The following is a 14572-nucleotide window of genomic DNA, read 5'->3' as shown; positions in this document are numbered from 1 at the left end:
GAGCATTTAAAACATTTATAGCGCAGCAGTCTTCCTTTTCATAGGAAACAAAAGTCTTCTAAAAGGCAGTCTCATTTCCCGTGTGATTAGTTGAATACAGAAACCGTGTAGTCAGAAGGAAGGGGCTGCCCTGAGTCAGCCCGGGCTCCCGGGGCTGGAGGGAGCTTGCATTTCTGAGCTCCCAGGGCGCCCCCAAGTGGCGATGTCAAGCTCCAAGTTGTTCTCAGTGTGCTCAACAGCAGCGCTTTTATAAGGTTTTTTTGTTTTGTTTTGCTTTGGCTTTGCTGTTGTTTGTTCGGCTGCTTTTATTTTTGCAGTTGGCTGAATTCATCCGAGGGTTATACAAATCAAAAACTGTAAGTGAAGAGGATCTACCAGTTGTTTTGCAAAGATAGGGGTGCTATCACGGAGGATGCTGTTGGTGTGGCATAGGTGGGAAAGAGAAGCAGTAAGAAGAAAGAATAAAAGAGAAATCCATGAAGCTGTAAGAAGTGTTTTTTTGTCACTTTTTTATGCTGATTTATTCACCTGGATCAAAATAAGGAAAAACACACGAGGTCTAAATCATCAAAATAAGTTGCAAGATAAGGCAGCACGCTTCATGAGGCTGTTTCTCTTGCTTTCTGTTCTCAACACCAGTTCTGTGTAAGATGACCTGCAACATAGACTCTGCATGTAGAATCTGTTAGTGGCTGACTCCTGCCTTATATAAACAAGGCTGGTAAATATGGAGCGAGACTCACATTCAAACAACAATTCTATGGGCTGGATTAAGACTCAAAGTCCCTAAACACTCATCAAATCATGTTGCCTCTCCCATATGCAATTCCAGAAGGATAATTTATTTTGTTAACTAATAAAAGCAATATCATGTGTGCTGAAAGTATTTTTTCCCACATATTCTGTGTACAGAATTCTATATATGTTCCTAGGGGCTGGAACATTTTTCCTTTAACTGTGATTCTTATTCTGATTACTAGTGTTCTGAATGCACACTTAGCCTGCGTGCTACATGGCCTGTGCAGCTCTTCCCTCCTGCCCCGGGAAGAGGATTTCAAGCCTGTCATCTTCAACTCATAGCAGCCTTGGTGGAGTGGGTTCCAAACTGGCTCTTATGATGCCAGCTCAAAGTCAGCCTCTTGGGAGTCTCTTTAGGGCAACAGGGTTTTGCATTTCAACACAACCTAAGTATAAAGTGCAGATAAACATAAGAGTGTTATTTTAAAAATAAATTTGCTAAAGCATTATTTCTCTTTTCCCCTCTCCCTCCTCCTCTGTCCTTCCTCTACCCTCCTCTTTCAGACTCATACTCCTCCTCTGTGCCTTTACCAATCCTGGATAGAAAACATCTCACAAAACATGTTCTCTTCTCTTCACATATTTAAGAGGCCTTCGAGCATTGACACACATTTGCCTCCAGATTTTCTAGTTGAAGAAATGTGCAAAAATCAGTAAAAAGCCCAAATACAGTGGTATTTTTCCCCAGAGTTATGGACAATAACAAATAATCAGGTGGGAAGGCTTGATGATTTTCTTTTTAGATTGTGAGCTACAGGCGGCCATATGTGTTTTAAAGGTTAGGTACATCAAAGAAGTTTTGAGGTTTCCCCTCTGTAACAACTGATTGGCCCTCTCAGGAGCTCTGTGCTTAAATAAAGCTGATAGGATTGGACTCTCTTAGCATGCTTATGCCATAGATGAGCGTCTGATGCTTAGCGACCTATCCTGGTGCAAGAGCCAGGCAGTGGAAGAACCAGGTGTGCAGTGTGTCCTACAGGAACGCTTTTGGCTGTGAAACAATTCCTGGCTGAAAGGGCCTAAGCCCGGGGGATTTTATCTGTGTGGGAAGAGGATTCTGGTTTTAGTTCAGTACCTGCATGCTATCAGGGCTCAGGATGTGCATCCTTGCAAACACTGGCCCCTTCTTCTCATGTTTGTTTTTTTGTTTGTTTGTTTTTTTGAGACAGAGTCTGTCTCTGTGGCCAGGCTGGAGTGCAGTGAGTGGTGTAATCCTGGCTCACTGCAACCTCTGACTCCCTGGTTCAAGTGATTCTCCTGCCTCAGCCTCGCGAGTAGCTAGGATTACAGTCATACGCCACCAGGTCCAGCTAATTTTTGTATTTTTAGTAGAGCCGGGGTTTCACCATGTTGGCCAGGATGGTCTCGATTTCCTGACCTCGTGATCCGCCCACCTCGGCCTCCCAAAGTGCTGAGATTACAGGCGTGAGCCACGGCGCCTGGCCTCTTCTCATGGTTTCAAAAAGGCTACAGCAGCTTTGAGCATCAAATCCTCACACAACTATGTTCAAAGACAGAAAACAGGAGGAAGTGATGTTGGCAGGCCAGGGGAGGGGTCCCTCCTCTGACCACTCTCTCTTACCAGAGAGAAAAATAATCTTTGCCACAGCCTCCCAGAAAACTTTTTATTTCTGCTTCATCAAGCGGACACCCTTAACTTGTGGATATTCTATATTGGCAGGTAAATAAGTGAGAAGGGATATGGGTGCAGCACGGGGGCAACCAATGAAAGGTTGGCCATACAAGCAGGTGTTCCAATAAGATGGAAGAATACGTGAACCATGCTCACAGGAAAATTTATATAGTTTCCTCTTGGAAAACAACAACAAAAACCTTCTGGTCTTATCCAAAGCACTAATTGGATGAAAAATGTCAAGCTTTTCTCAGTGTTCGGTGTAGTACAAACATAGGATTATTTCTAAGTGGAGGAGCAATAGAAGATAGCACTGTAGAACTCTTCCGTCATGCCAAGAGAAGTTAGATATGACCAATACGATGAAGGGAAATGATAAGGTAACATTATCCCTGAGCTAAAAGTCACCGAATCTGGGACAAGGTATGGGCTAGTCAACTTGTGGAGCTCTCCAGCCCCCTTCTCAATGAAGATTTTAAGGCAAACTAGAATTGCATTACATTTAGTGATTATTTTTCCTCAAAGACCAACGACTTCAATGGGAGATAGAAGAGTCTGTGGATCACTTGCTTTTATTCTCTTCCTATAGCTGTGAAAATTGATTCAAGAAATTGCCAACATTCCACTTTAATCAGGGTAGAAACCAAGAGTTGGGTGTAGTTTACCCATTGAGATGCTCTATGCATTGGCAATGCCATCATTTAAAAACATCATGGAGACTGTTTTTAGTCATATGGACAAATCCAAGCAGGCTGCCTTCCCAGGAAATCAGGAGCAACCTATGAAGTTCTAGGCTTGAAGTTTTTTGATTGGTGGACTTAATAAAATGTAGATATAATCAGTAGATAAAAAGTGAGTACTGGCTGGGCACGGTGTCTCATGTCTGTAATCCCAGCACTTTGGGAGGCCAAGGTGGGCGAATCATCTGAGGTCAGGGGTTCGAGACCAACCTGACCAACATCGTGAAACCCCCGTCTCTACCCCAGCTAAAAATACAAAATTAGCCAGCTCTGGTGGTGCATGCCTGTAATTCTAGCTACTTGGGGGTCTGAGGCAGGAGAATCACTTGAACCCGGCAGGTGGAGTTTGCAGTGAGCTGAGATCATGCCATTGCACTCCAGCCTGGGTAAAAAGAATGAAACTCCATCTCAAAAAAAAAAAAAAAAAAAAAGGACCTATTCCAAGATTTTCATTAAATGCTCAGATAAGTATACCACCCGAGGATCAGTATTATAACCAGGTATCTTATTGGAAATCTTGTGTTTTATCTTGGAATACTCATGAGTTCGGTATTCCATCTCCTGGTATATTTGGATTGGATAATTTTATGTTATTTGATAAAATTGCCTACTCAAGGAAGATAGTTATCCTAGGGATTTGAATATCTCAATTGGGAAACTCAGCATTCATTGAGACCACAATCAACCATTTACATCTCATTTTGAGTTGGACTTGAAGTTGTGGATGATATCAGAGCCCTGAGAGAGAGAAATTTAAAAAGGAATCCTGAAAGGCAGATGTAAATATCGCCTTACACTGCTTCTTCTTTTACCCCAAGATGGCTAAGAAAGCCTTCAAAGTCCTTTGAAAGCATTAATTTATCCAACTTTTCCCACAAAGACTGAAATGGGTCTGCATCAATGATGTAATTTGGGTATTGCTGGGTTATACAGAAGCACAATGGTGATGATTATGGGTGCGCTGCAGAGGACTGAGTTAATGGAACCCCATCAGGGACTCAGAGCACAAATTCGGGGAACAAACAGGACCCACCTCATCCCGCTGCAGCTGAGAGTCACTGTTGTTGCTGCTGTGAGTGAGGGAAAAGGCTGATCAAATTGCAGGCTCATGTGACTCGTGGATTTATTTAGCCAATGGGCAATTTCAGTGTACCTCTCAAGCAAAATATAAGTAATTGTTGAGAGAATTACTTTTTTGATTACCAAATTACTATGATTTGAAATACAATTAGTAGTATAGACAAACCTATTTTTCCCCTTTATGAGAAGGGAATTGTTCGGAAATGGGCATAGTGGTGCTGATAAAGTTACAGTCCACAGTGAATTAAATTACCCACAAGAAGCAGATACATGGTTTCATTTCAGTTTTATTGCTCCTAATGCAATTTGTTTTCATTAATGAGAACCCATATATATGCATGAATCAGGGTTTTGCACTGATACCTCCTGTGTGGGGTATTTCTTTTTCCAGGTTAGGTTTCATTCTCCATATTTAAGATCTATTGTGTGTATATTGATATTTGCCTATAAATATTAAAGATGCACCTGTGGTTTAGAGAATATGTTAAAATTCAAGAAAAGCTACCGATCTACCTAAAGTAGCATCAACCCGTTTTTTAAATTTGTAGATATTTCCATTTGTACATGGAAATTTAGAGGGAATCTTAAGTGACGGTGAAAAATAAAATAAAATGGATTTTATAATGAACCCTTTAACATGCTTGAAAGGAGTGGATTGAGGAGAATTAAGTTCATCAAAGTCAGGTTTCAACTTTAAATGTTTATTAACTTTATTGATTTTTAATTAAGGACAGGATTTTTTTATTGCATTAAAAAAGCAATGAGTCCAAACTAGAGGCACGGAAGATTTTTTTATGAAATCAGTGTTTGAAAGTAAGGCTTTTTTTTCTTTGCAGTTCTGCAGAGTTCTTCTGCCAAATTGCATATGTTCTGGCAAGATGGGAAAGGCTCTCTGCTAAGGTACAAAATCAGAGTATCTCAGATAAGCCACAACAGTTGTGGTATGATAGTTTGACCATATCTTTGCCTTTGCTTTGACAATTCCCTTTTGATTTCTACCTTCTTCCTGACATGAAACTTAAACATCAGTTCAAGGGCGAAACAGCATCTGAAAATGTCCTGCAAAGACTAAATGGACTGCATTCTTTTTTGATTCTGAATAAAGTCTTAGCAAAGATAAAAAAAAAAAAAAACACTCCCTCCCTCATTTATATGGTTTCTTTTTTTTAATTCTTGAAAAATCCTTACCCTTAGGAGAATCCTTATTCAATCCTTTAAATGTATAAGCTGTTACCAGAGACCTGAGCAAACATTTGAGAAATCTTCCAGGTCACCTTGGTGCCGTGAAGAAAATTGCTCTAGTACATTGCTCTAGTGCAGTGGTTCTCAGACTTGTGCATGCATCAGAATCATCTGGAGAGCTTGTTAAATGCAGCTTGCCCGGCCCCAGCCCTGAGTTTCAGTTGGTCTGAGACAGGGCCCACGAATCTGCATTTCCAACAAGTCCCTGAATGATGCTTTCGCTGTTGGTCCAGAAACAACTCTTTGAAAGCCACTGTATGAGTAGATTAAAAATGCTACTTGGTGCTGCTATAATAAATAAATCACAGCTTTATTGTGAACACATTTGCAAGCTAGTGGTTTCTAACAGTCCTTTTGTAGTAAGACTAGCAGTGCTCCAAATGTACCAAAAGGAGCAAGAAATTGAGAAAACGGCATCTATTCACAAAAGTAAAGCATTATCAGTCGGATAATTTGTAGTATCAGTCTTGCTTCACTTTGAGGAGTACTGATGATCATCTGCATGAAAGCAAGTTCACTGTAGTTCATCATTTCATCCTTAGAACGTAGCACAATTAATGGCACATAGTCAGTGCTCAGGTGTTAACTGAATAAGTGAAATGCCTACAAGAAGCATGGACTTGACCATGCCATTTTTTCATGCATTGATTTGGCTTTAATGACACAAGCATGCTGTTTAACCAATTATCCTCAGTGACTTACCCAACAAGTATTTATTCCAAGACCCACATTTCTGCTGGTTAACTGTGATTCAGCTGGTCTACACTGGGCTCGGCTAAGAGACTCTGCTTTGTGCTCCCCAATTATCTGGCTTAGCCCCAGGCTGTGGGTGGTATTGAGGTCTTCTCCAAGTGTGTTTGTTCTGGGGCCAGGCTAAAGCATCGGCTGTTAATAGGGACATGTTTTTGTATGGTGGATCATCAGAGTGCAGAAGCCAGCCAGGGTATGCAAGCAGCTGCAAAGCCTCTGCCTGCATCATGTCCATGCACATCCCATTAGTCCAAGTAAGTCACATGACCAGTCTCAAAGTCAGGGTGGCAGTAGGTGTCAGGGGACAGGTTAAGGTGCTTCCCTGCAGGGGGCATGGGGTGGAGAGTAGTATTTGCTGAACAACATTCCAGTCTGTTACAGTTTTGAATATGGAAATAATGGCTTATTCCATTTAGAACTCAAAGATGAGTGTTCAGGAGCTGGATATTTATAGGTTGGAAATGCAATCACATGCTCCGCTATATTATGCTCTTGAAAGAAGACGCTGCTACTCAGACTGTCCCACTGAACATCTGAAAAGGGGGTTTGTCACATAAAGGAAGACTCTTTCCTCTTCCCTCCTTATGTTTCACAGTCATTGTGTTGTTGGAAGAAGAGATGGAAAGATACACTGGAATCTGCAGTACTTGGACCTGGGGGCCAACTTGCTGGGCTTTTCTTATTTTGTTATTTCTGGCCGACAAGCCTTCTCTTTCGGGGGTGAATTAAGTTGTGCTCACACTCAACCCTCCCTAAATCTTAGTCCAGATGCACATTTTAGAAATACACTATACCCCCTTCCTTTATTTGTAACTGCAGTAATTTTTAGTGAAGTCAACTTTTCCACTTTCTGTAACTGTTTCTGTTAGCCTGCAGGAGAGTACCAATTTACGTGGCAGGATTTGATGAGTTGACACTGGCTCTGTTTGTTTTGCTGTCAGGAAAAGACGTTGCATTTGACTGACCCTATCTTTATCCATTTTGGTTTCGCTGTTGCTTTGAAGTCAAAGCCTGAGAATGCCTCTGGGCTGATGCCAATGTCCCCAGAAGACAGTGTAAGCCCTTGTTCCCTGTGGCTCACAGTCAGTTCTAAGGCTGACCATACCGCAAGCAGGACTTGGTCCTTCACAAGGCATGCCAGTGGTCAGCAGAGAGAACAGACACAAGCTTTCTCTTCTTTCTGAATGCAGCCATCACCTCTCCTGGTTACAAAATTAAAGCACTGAAGTGCAGAGACTCATTCCTATCACTTTAACATTCAAGGGAATCATATTTAACTTAATTCACCTGACCCTAAGAAGTGTGTGGTTTGAAAAGGGCAAGGCGCTCTAGGGGCACTTTGGAGCAGAAATCATATCTCGTTTAATCTAATACAGTTTGATCTATGAACTAAGACGTTTTGGAGAACAACATGGTTATGGTCAAATGATCACCAGGGACAAACAGAAAGAGAAGACAGTCTTCTATACCCCATGCTCCAAAAACCTAAGAGCCTTGGGAAGCACTGTGGAAACGATCATTGTGTCACCAGGAAATGACAGGAGTTCGTGCCTCCTCCAGGGTGAGAGGTGATTATTTGGATAATTTCTGAGGCAATGTTGGTAGCACAAGGCAAGATTTGATAAATATTCAGTGGGCAGCAAGGAAGTTTTAGAGAAAATAATATATATTCTACGTATAGCCTACAGATATTGATCCAGAGAAGGGACGTGCATGAAGGCAAGACAACAGAAGTGAAGAAAGGTAGTTAGAAAGTGGGAGGAGAAGAGTCGATTATGGTTAAATGTAGAAAGGCAAGATGAAGAACTAGGGGAGAATCCTAGAGGAAGGTGGTAAGGTTGTGAGCAGCCCTCCGGGGGGCCACAGAGAAAACATGGGATGAGGTTGGCACCAGCCATTTGCGCAGGATCAAAAGCTTGTGCAGCTCACCTGGCGATAAACCTTAACACTTGTGTTAATCAACCACTGTGTTTGTGTACATGACACTAGTGTAGTTAGTTGTATGTATGTTTTGAACTGTGTAAGATCCGAGCAGTGACACAATGGCAGGGCTAAAATGCAGAGACATGTGCTATTGGGAGATTGAAGCTTAACTTTACTGATGTTAGAGAAAGGTATTTATTGGGTTACAACAAATGATTTTACATAAAACATAATTTTTAAGTATTAAGTTGAAAAGCCCACATTAACCCAATTCATACTTTAACTCTGTTTTTCAAAAGCCTGAAATAGCAATTATTGTGTGTGTGTGTATGTGTGTGTGTGTGCTGGATATTTCCTGTTTGAAGGTGTGTAAAAGGTCTTACTACCCAGCCCCTAGTGGAGAGTTATCTTGCAAAAAACAAAAACGGAAACAAGAAACCAAACATGCTTTGAGAGATAGTGAGAAACAGATTTTCAGAGTGGAGAATATGCCTTCTATTTATGCATTTAGCATTGTGTTTTCTCAAGCTACCCAGATTTTTAAAAATTTCTCCCCGTTTATGAGTTCAAGCTGATAATATGTAAAAGACAGTGATGCCCACTGTTTTAGGGAAGACCTTCCTTCAGAGTATGCTAACTTAGCCATTTCATTTCTTCAAATATTAGTATTTGGAAAAGAAAAAACAGTCTTAAATATGGTTCTGTCCTTCTCCCTCAGCACCCAGAGAAAAGGGAAGTAAACTACAGGATATAATTCTCTCAGAAATAAGAAAACCTCTTAGCTAATAAAAATCATGCTTAGGCTGCTAAACTCAATGGATGTACTTTTGTTATTCCTACAATGCTTAGCTTGCAGGTAGACCAAAAATTTGCCTTCATTGTCATTTTAAAAATGACTATCCAACATATTTTGCAGCATCTGCCTAATCCCAATGACATATTTGTTTTGTAAATTTGTTCTAGGGAAAATAAACACACACCCACACCTTTGTAATAAATAGGGAAGCACTAATCATATGAAACTAGATAGAAAAATGGGTTGGGGGCATTTGGTTTGGAGCAGCATGGAAGAATTAAACTCGACATTAAATAATTTGCAAAATATTTTCAAAAATATTTTCTCACACTTACCCAATAAGTAGGAATAAAAATCTGCTTCATCACCACAGTGTATTTCAGACGTTCAAGGAGAAATTGAGTAGAGGGAAATATTGACATGTTTCCTTCTGAACCACTACACCTATTTTGAAATGCCCATTGGGTACTTTTGCTCCTCTTCGGGGTATCTTTTTCCTTGTTTGTGTGTGTGTGTGTGGATAAGGGGAGGTGAAAGGTGATTAGAGACAAGAATTGAATTAATTATACATCATAAACATAACATGCCATAGCTTGCCAGTCTTTAAAATTGTATCACTTCACTTATTCTAACATACTAACCACTTTATTCTTTTATATGTGGGACCACAGTGTCCTCACACCCTCGACTGCAATGTGTGTATCCGTGCTTAACACAAATTTGGATGTGTGGGTGCATAAACATGCATGCACATACACACGAGGTATAGAACATGTATTTATTTATTTATTTATTTATTTATTTATTTATTTATTTATTTAGAGATGGAGTCGTGCTCTGTCGCCAGGCTAGAATGCAGTGGCGCGATCTCGGCTCACTGCAACCTCCGCCTCCCGGGTTCAAGCAATTCTCCTGTCTCAGCCTCCTGAGTAGCTGGGACTACAGGCGCCGCCATCACACCCGGCTAATTTTTGTGTATTTTTAGTGGAGATGGGGTTTCACCATGTTGGCCAGGATGATCTCAATCTCCTCACCTCGTGATCCACCCGCTTCTGCCTCCCAGAGTGCTGGGATTACAGGCATGAGCCACCGCGCCCGGCCAGAACATTCTTTAAAATGTCCCTAGAAGCACCGCGTTCAGTGTGCAAGGTGCAAGAGTATAGCCAAGCGCTTTTCAATTTGGGTAAAGGGCGCTCCATCTGGATCATCCTTGAGGAACATCCTCGTGTTCATCCATGCTGTTTCCAGTCCTCCCCAGCATTCCGGCTCCTTTCACACCTGCATCTTTCAGACGCTCGCTCTTTCCTGCCCTCCGTTTCTTCTGCTTAATTGTGAGATTTGCTTCCCAGCACAAATTTTTACTTCAACTCTTTCCCCTGTTGCTTATGAGTTTTATGGTGATTTCATTTTATAATTTTAAGCAGAAATCGCTTATCATATTTTCTTAGATAATTTAATTGAGATTTTAAACTTTGGTTAGATTATAGTTACCTACAATGCCTTGAGAATATAATTTTTAAAAGTGGCACATATGCTTTATCCCAATAGTATTCTATCTATGATTAATATGCACACATCTATGAAGTATCATGTATGATACATAAACTATTCTGCATAAGTATTGTATTTTGTATAAACTATATTAGTATGACATTTAGTTTGTGTAAAAATATGCATGCATATTTCATAGATAGCATATGTATATTACATAAGTGGGACCCTAACTGCATCTATATTTAGTGAAATGTCAGGATCGCAATGCTGCGGTGAATAGCATGAGCTTTCTTTCATGTCCATGTTAGGAGAGGCAGCTTCCTCCCATCAAAAGCACAGCTGGGGCAGAGGAGGGGGTTGAGAGCAAGGTTTTCTATCTATCTAATTGTGGTGACTTTTAAAGTTTAGTTTTATGGCTCTGTTGCCTCTGTCTTCAAAGTCAAATGGAGCAGCTGAAGCTCTCCCCACCCCAGACCCACCTGCCTGGCCTCTCCCATGCAGCAAGTTTTGCTTAGCTGTTGCAATCCTGGTTTTACTTGGTTTTGTATTTGCTATTTTTTTAAAGTGTTTTTAAACTCATGTTTCTTCATAGTAAAGGGTAACTACTGTGGAGTAAACAGAAGATGAGCGTGGTACATATTTTGGTTAAACCAAAAACTACACACTGGATTGAAAGCTTGGGGAAGGGAGGCAGGTGGAAGGGACTGAAGGAGGTCTCTTCCCAGGAGACTTGTTCACCGGCATCCAGTATTCTCCCCCGCAGTTAGGGAAACAGAGGGAGCATGCAGTTTCAGGCCCAGGCAGGCCTCTCTCTGGGCTTGGGGCAATGCCAGGGCTGGGGGCGAGCCTGCAGTCAGCCTTGTGCGTGGCAGCCGAGCCTGTTATTTTGAAACCCTAAGTGGAAACAGGCATGGAAACCCGGAAGGAGCAGGGAGCCTTAGCAGTCCTGGGAGATGAAGCCAACGCCCTACCCCCATGTGGAAGGAGGCGGCGGAATGGGCAGGGGAGGGTCTCACAGGTCCCCCCTCTGGAGTTGGGGTTTCCCGGACCACGTTCGCTCTCTGGATGTGATAGGTCCTTCCCGGCCAGGAAGGGCTGGAAGGGGCGCGCAAGGAGGACGTGGGGACAAGACGAGAGAGACGCGTGCCCAGCAACTACAGAAGGACGGAGAGGAGTGCAGGAGGGAGCCGGGGAGGACGCGGGAGGGCCGGGAGGGGAAGAGAAGCCAGGCCGGGCCTGGAGCGGAGCCCGCTGGTGCGGGTGTCCACACAGGGGCGCTGGAGCGCGCCTTCCTGCGGCTGGGCAGGAGGCAAGCCCGAGAGCGCGCGGCGAGTGGAGCCATGTCGCCCTCCCTCGATCTCGGCGGGCACAGTGAGGCGCAGGCTTTGGAAAAGTTGCGGGCAGCCGGAGAGCTGAGCCTCCGCCTGCGTTCATGATAATGAGAATGGAGTCGCGGTCACAGCCGGGCTCTCTGCGGGGCGCAGCGCCCGCGAGGGGCGCCTGGGCCTCTGGGCGTCCTCTGCCTCCCCGTGACCTTTCCTGCCCTCCTCCAGAGAGAGGCGAAGGGAAGGGGCGGTTTCGGAGGGAGCTGGGCTGTGGAGGGCGGGCGGCCTTCTCACCAGCGTCGTCCGACCACCCCGCGCCCTCCTGGTGGCTCTCCCACGCCCCATTCGCACCCCAGGTCCTCGGGGTCTCTCTGTTGTTGCTTCAAGTTAGGCAAGAGGAGCTGGGGGCGCGGGGAGCCCGGCGCCGCAGCGCGTGCGTGGCTGGGGCGCCCCCGGGCCGGCTGCACCTTCAGTCGCCACCTGGCCGGCCTGCCTGCCTCGACCTCCGCGTCCCCTTGCACCGTCCGCTCGCGTGCTGCGGGGCACTCGCAGCACTACTTTCGGCGAGGCCGCAGCACCCTGAGCTCCCGGGACTCCCCCACCGCCCCCGCACCCACGACCCGCGTGGTCCCCGCCCCTCCACCCTCTTCACGCACCCTCGCACCCTTTTTGTGCGACCCCGTGCCCTCTCCGGGCTGCCAACCCCTGCCACCCAGGCGCCAGTCCCGGGCGCGGGGAGGAGGCCGGTGGGGAAGGGGGCGGAGGGGCCGGGGTGGAGGAGGAGCTGCGCGAGGGGCCTGGGGGCGGGGAGCGAGGAGAGCGCTCGGAATGTGTGCCGGTTTCTAGGTGGTGCCAAATTCTGGGGCCTAGGCATTTCCCTCGCTTTATGTTTTTGGTTTTTTTTCTTCCTTCAATCTCTTTGATTAGGCCGTACGTGGCTGTGGCAAGGAGTTGGGGGAAAAAATTATAAAAACAGGAAAGAGAGAAAGCACAGCCAGACCCCCGGCTTCGCGAGCCGCCGGGGAGGAGGTGGAGGAGGCTGAGCCAGGCAGAGTCGCCAGCGGAGACTCGCGAGTGGCGCGCGGGAGGAGCGGCCGCTGGCGCTGGGCTTGCCTTGCTGCTGCTGCTGCCTCCCCACCGCCTTTTTTTTTTTTTTTTTTAAATCTGGAGCGGGGTGGGGAGTGGGAACCGGAGAGAAAGCAAAATATTAAAAAGCCCCAAAGACAGCCAGCAGGAGCGCGGTGCCCGATGGCTTCGCTGTACCAGAGGTTCACCGGCAAGATCAACACCTCGAGGTCCTTCCCCGCGCCCCCGGAGGCGAGTCACCTCCTGGGCGGCCAGGGGCCCGAGGAGGACGGCGGCGCAGGAGCCAAGCCCCTCGGCCCGCGGGCGCAGGCGGCGGCGCCCCGGGAGCGCGGCGGCGGCGGCGCGGGTGGCCGGCCCCGGTTCCAGTACCAGGCGCGGAGCGATGGTGACGAGGAGGACGTAAGAGCTTCTCGGGGGCGGGGAGCGGCGGCGGGGGCTCCGGGCTGAGCGCGCAGCGAGACGCGTCGGCCCGGGGGCATCTGTGTGTGTGTGGGGGGGGGGAATCAGGCGCCCTCCCCCCGCCCACGACTCTCCGGGCGCCCCCAGACAGGCTCCGTGGCGCCAGATCGCGGTCACCGCCGTCCCGGAGGGAGCGGGTCTGTGTCTGCAGCCGCGGCGGCCGGGAGTTGGTGGCTGGAGAGAGCGGGGTTTGGGTACTGCGCCTGCTGGGATCTGGAATTCGCCTTACGTTCCCTGGATGCGCGGATGTCTGTTTTTAACAGCATGCTGCTATGGTTCCTAAGGAGAGAATTCGATCGGCCTGTGCTTACGAGTTGGTTTATTTTTTATTTATTTCGTGCTCCGGGAACACAGCCTCAGGCACCTTCTCTCCCTCCCACCTGTGTCTGGAATCTCTCCATCGTGCCCCTCCTCTCCTACTCACTCTGTCCCTTGACTCAGATGCCTCTCCTTCGTTCCTCTTCTTACTTCTAGACACTTTTTCCCCCCAGCGGTGGTGGTGGTGATTATCCTTTCCGGAAAAAAAAAAATACCAAAATACTGGCATCTGAGCCCCAACCCTCTGTCCCAGGGCCCAGCTCTTTTGCTGAGAGACCTCAGGCCGTGTCTGTCTCCCCTCCCAGCCCTGGACTAGCACCTCTGCCTTAGACTGTGTTCAGTGAAAACTTCTCCGAGAGCACATTTCCTACTCTTCATGGGAGCTGGAAGCCTGGGTTTCAAAGGTTGGATTTGCACATCGCCCTAGTAACCAATGACTCATGCAGGACAGGAGCCGGACCTTAGATGGATGCGTTTAACCACCTCCTGTGGATCCCTTTCAAGGATGCAGAGGGCTGCTAGGACTTAGGGAGGAAACGGTGCTTTTTCTTTGAGGCCTTCTTTTCCCAGGGAAAAGAGAAAAATCCCCGACAGGCTCTCAGAGAAACAGGTCTGGCTTGGCTGGTACAGCTCTTATAACAGCTAGGCTGTGTTGGTTTGTAGAAATTACTATGTATGCCTTTGAGGAGTTTCACAACTGCTCAACCTGGGAACCGCAGGGGTCCCACTGGCCTCTCACTTAGTCTACCCTGACATACCCAGGGCAGTACATTGCCCGGCACTGAGTAGGTGGTTTTGGTCATTACCTCTCTGCAGCCTCCAGCCACGCTGTTTCTCTGTTTCGTATTTCTTTAGTACAAGAGTTGCGTTTGGATCGAGGGGGGGTGAGACATTGAGTGATTTCCCAGGGACAATTCCTAATTGCCAG

General features: G+C 46.1%; 1 protein-coding gene across 2 annotated transcripts in view; it reads left to right on the top strand.

Annotated features, from left to right (window-relative positions):
* The first annotated feature begins 12597 nt into the window (after positions 1–12597).
* Positions 12598–14572, top strand: part of ACTR3C (actin related protein 3C) — an 81237-nt gene continuing 79262 nt past the window's right edge. For both annotated transcript variants that reach the window (XM_055392365.2, XM_055392364.2), the window contains exon 1: positions 12598–13266. In XM_055392365.2, the coding sequence (XP_055248340.1) occupies positions 13250–13266 (17 nt within the window). In that variant the 5' untranslated portion in view covers positions 12598–13249. The remainder of the gene's footprint in view (positions 13267–14572) is intronic.

Source organism: Gorilla gorilla, chromosome 6, assembly GCF_029281585.2.
Source record: "Gorilla gorilla gorilla isolate KB3781 chromosome 6, NHGRI_mGorGor1-v2.1_pri, whole genome shotgun sequence".
In the NCBI taxonomy this organism is placed as follows: Eukaryota; Metazoa; Chordata; class Mammalia; order Primates; family Hominidae; genus Gorilla; species Gorilla gorilla.
The sequence above is the reverse complement of the archived record's forward strand: the minus strand, read 5'-3'. Positions and strand labels throughout refer to the sequence as shown.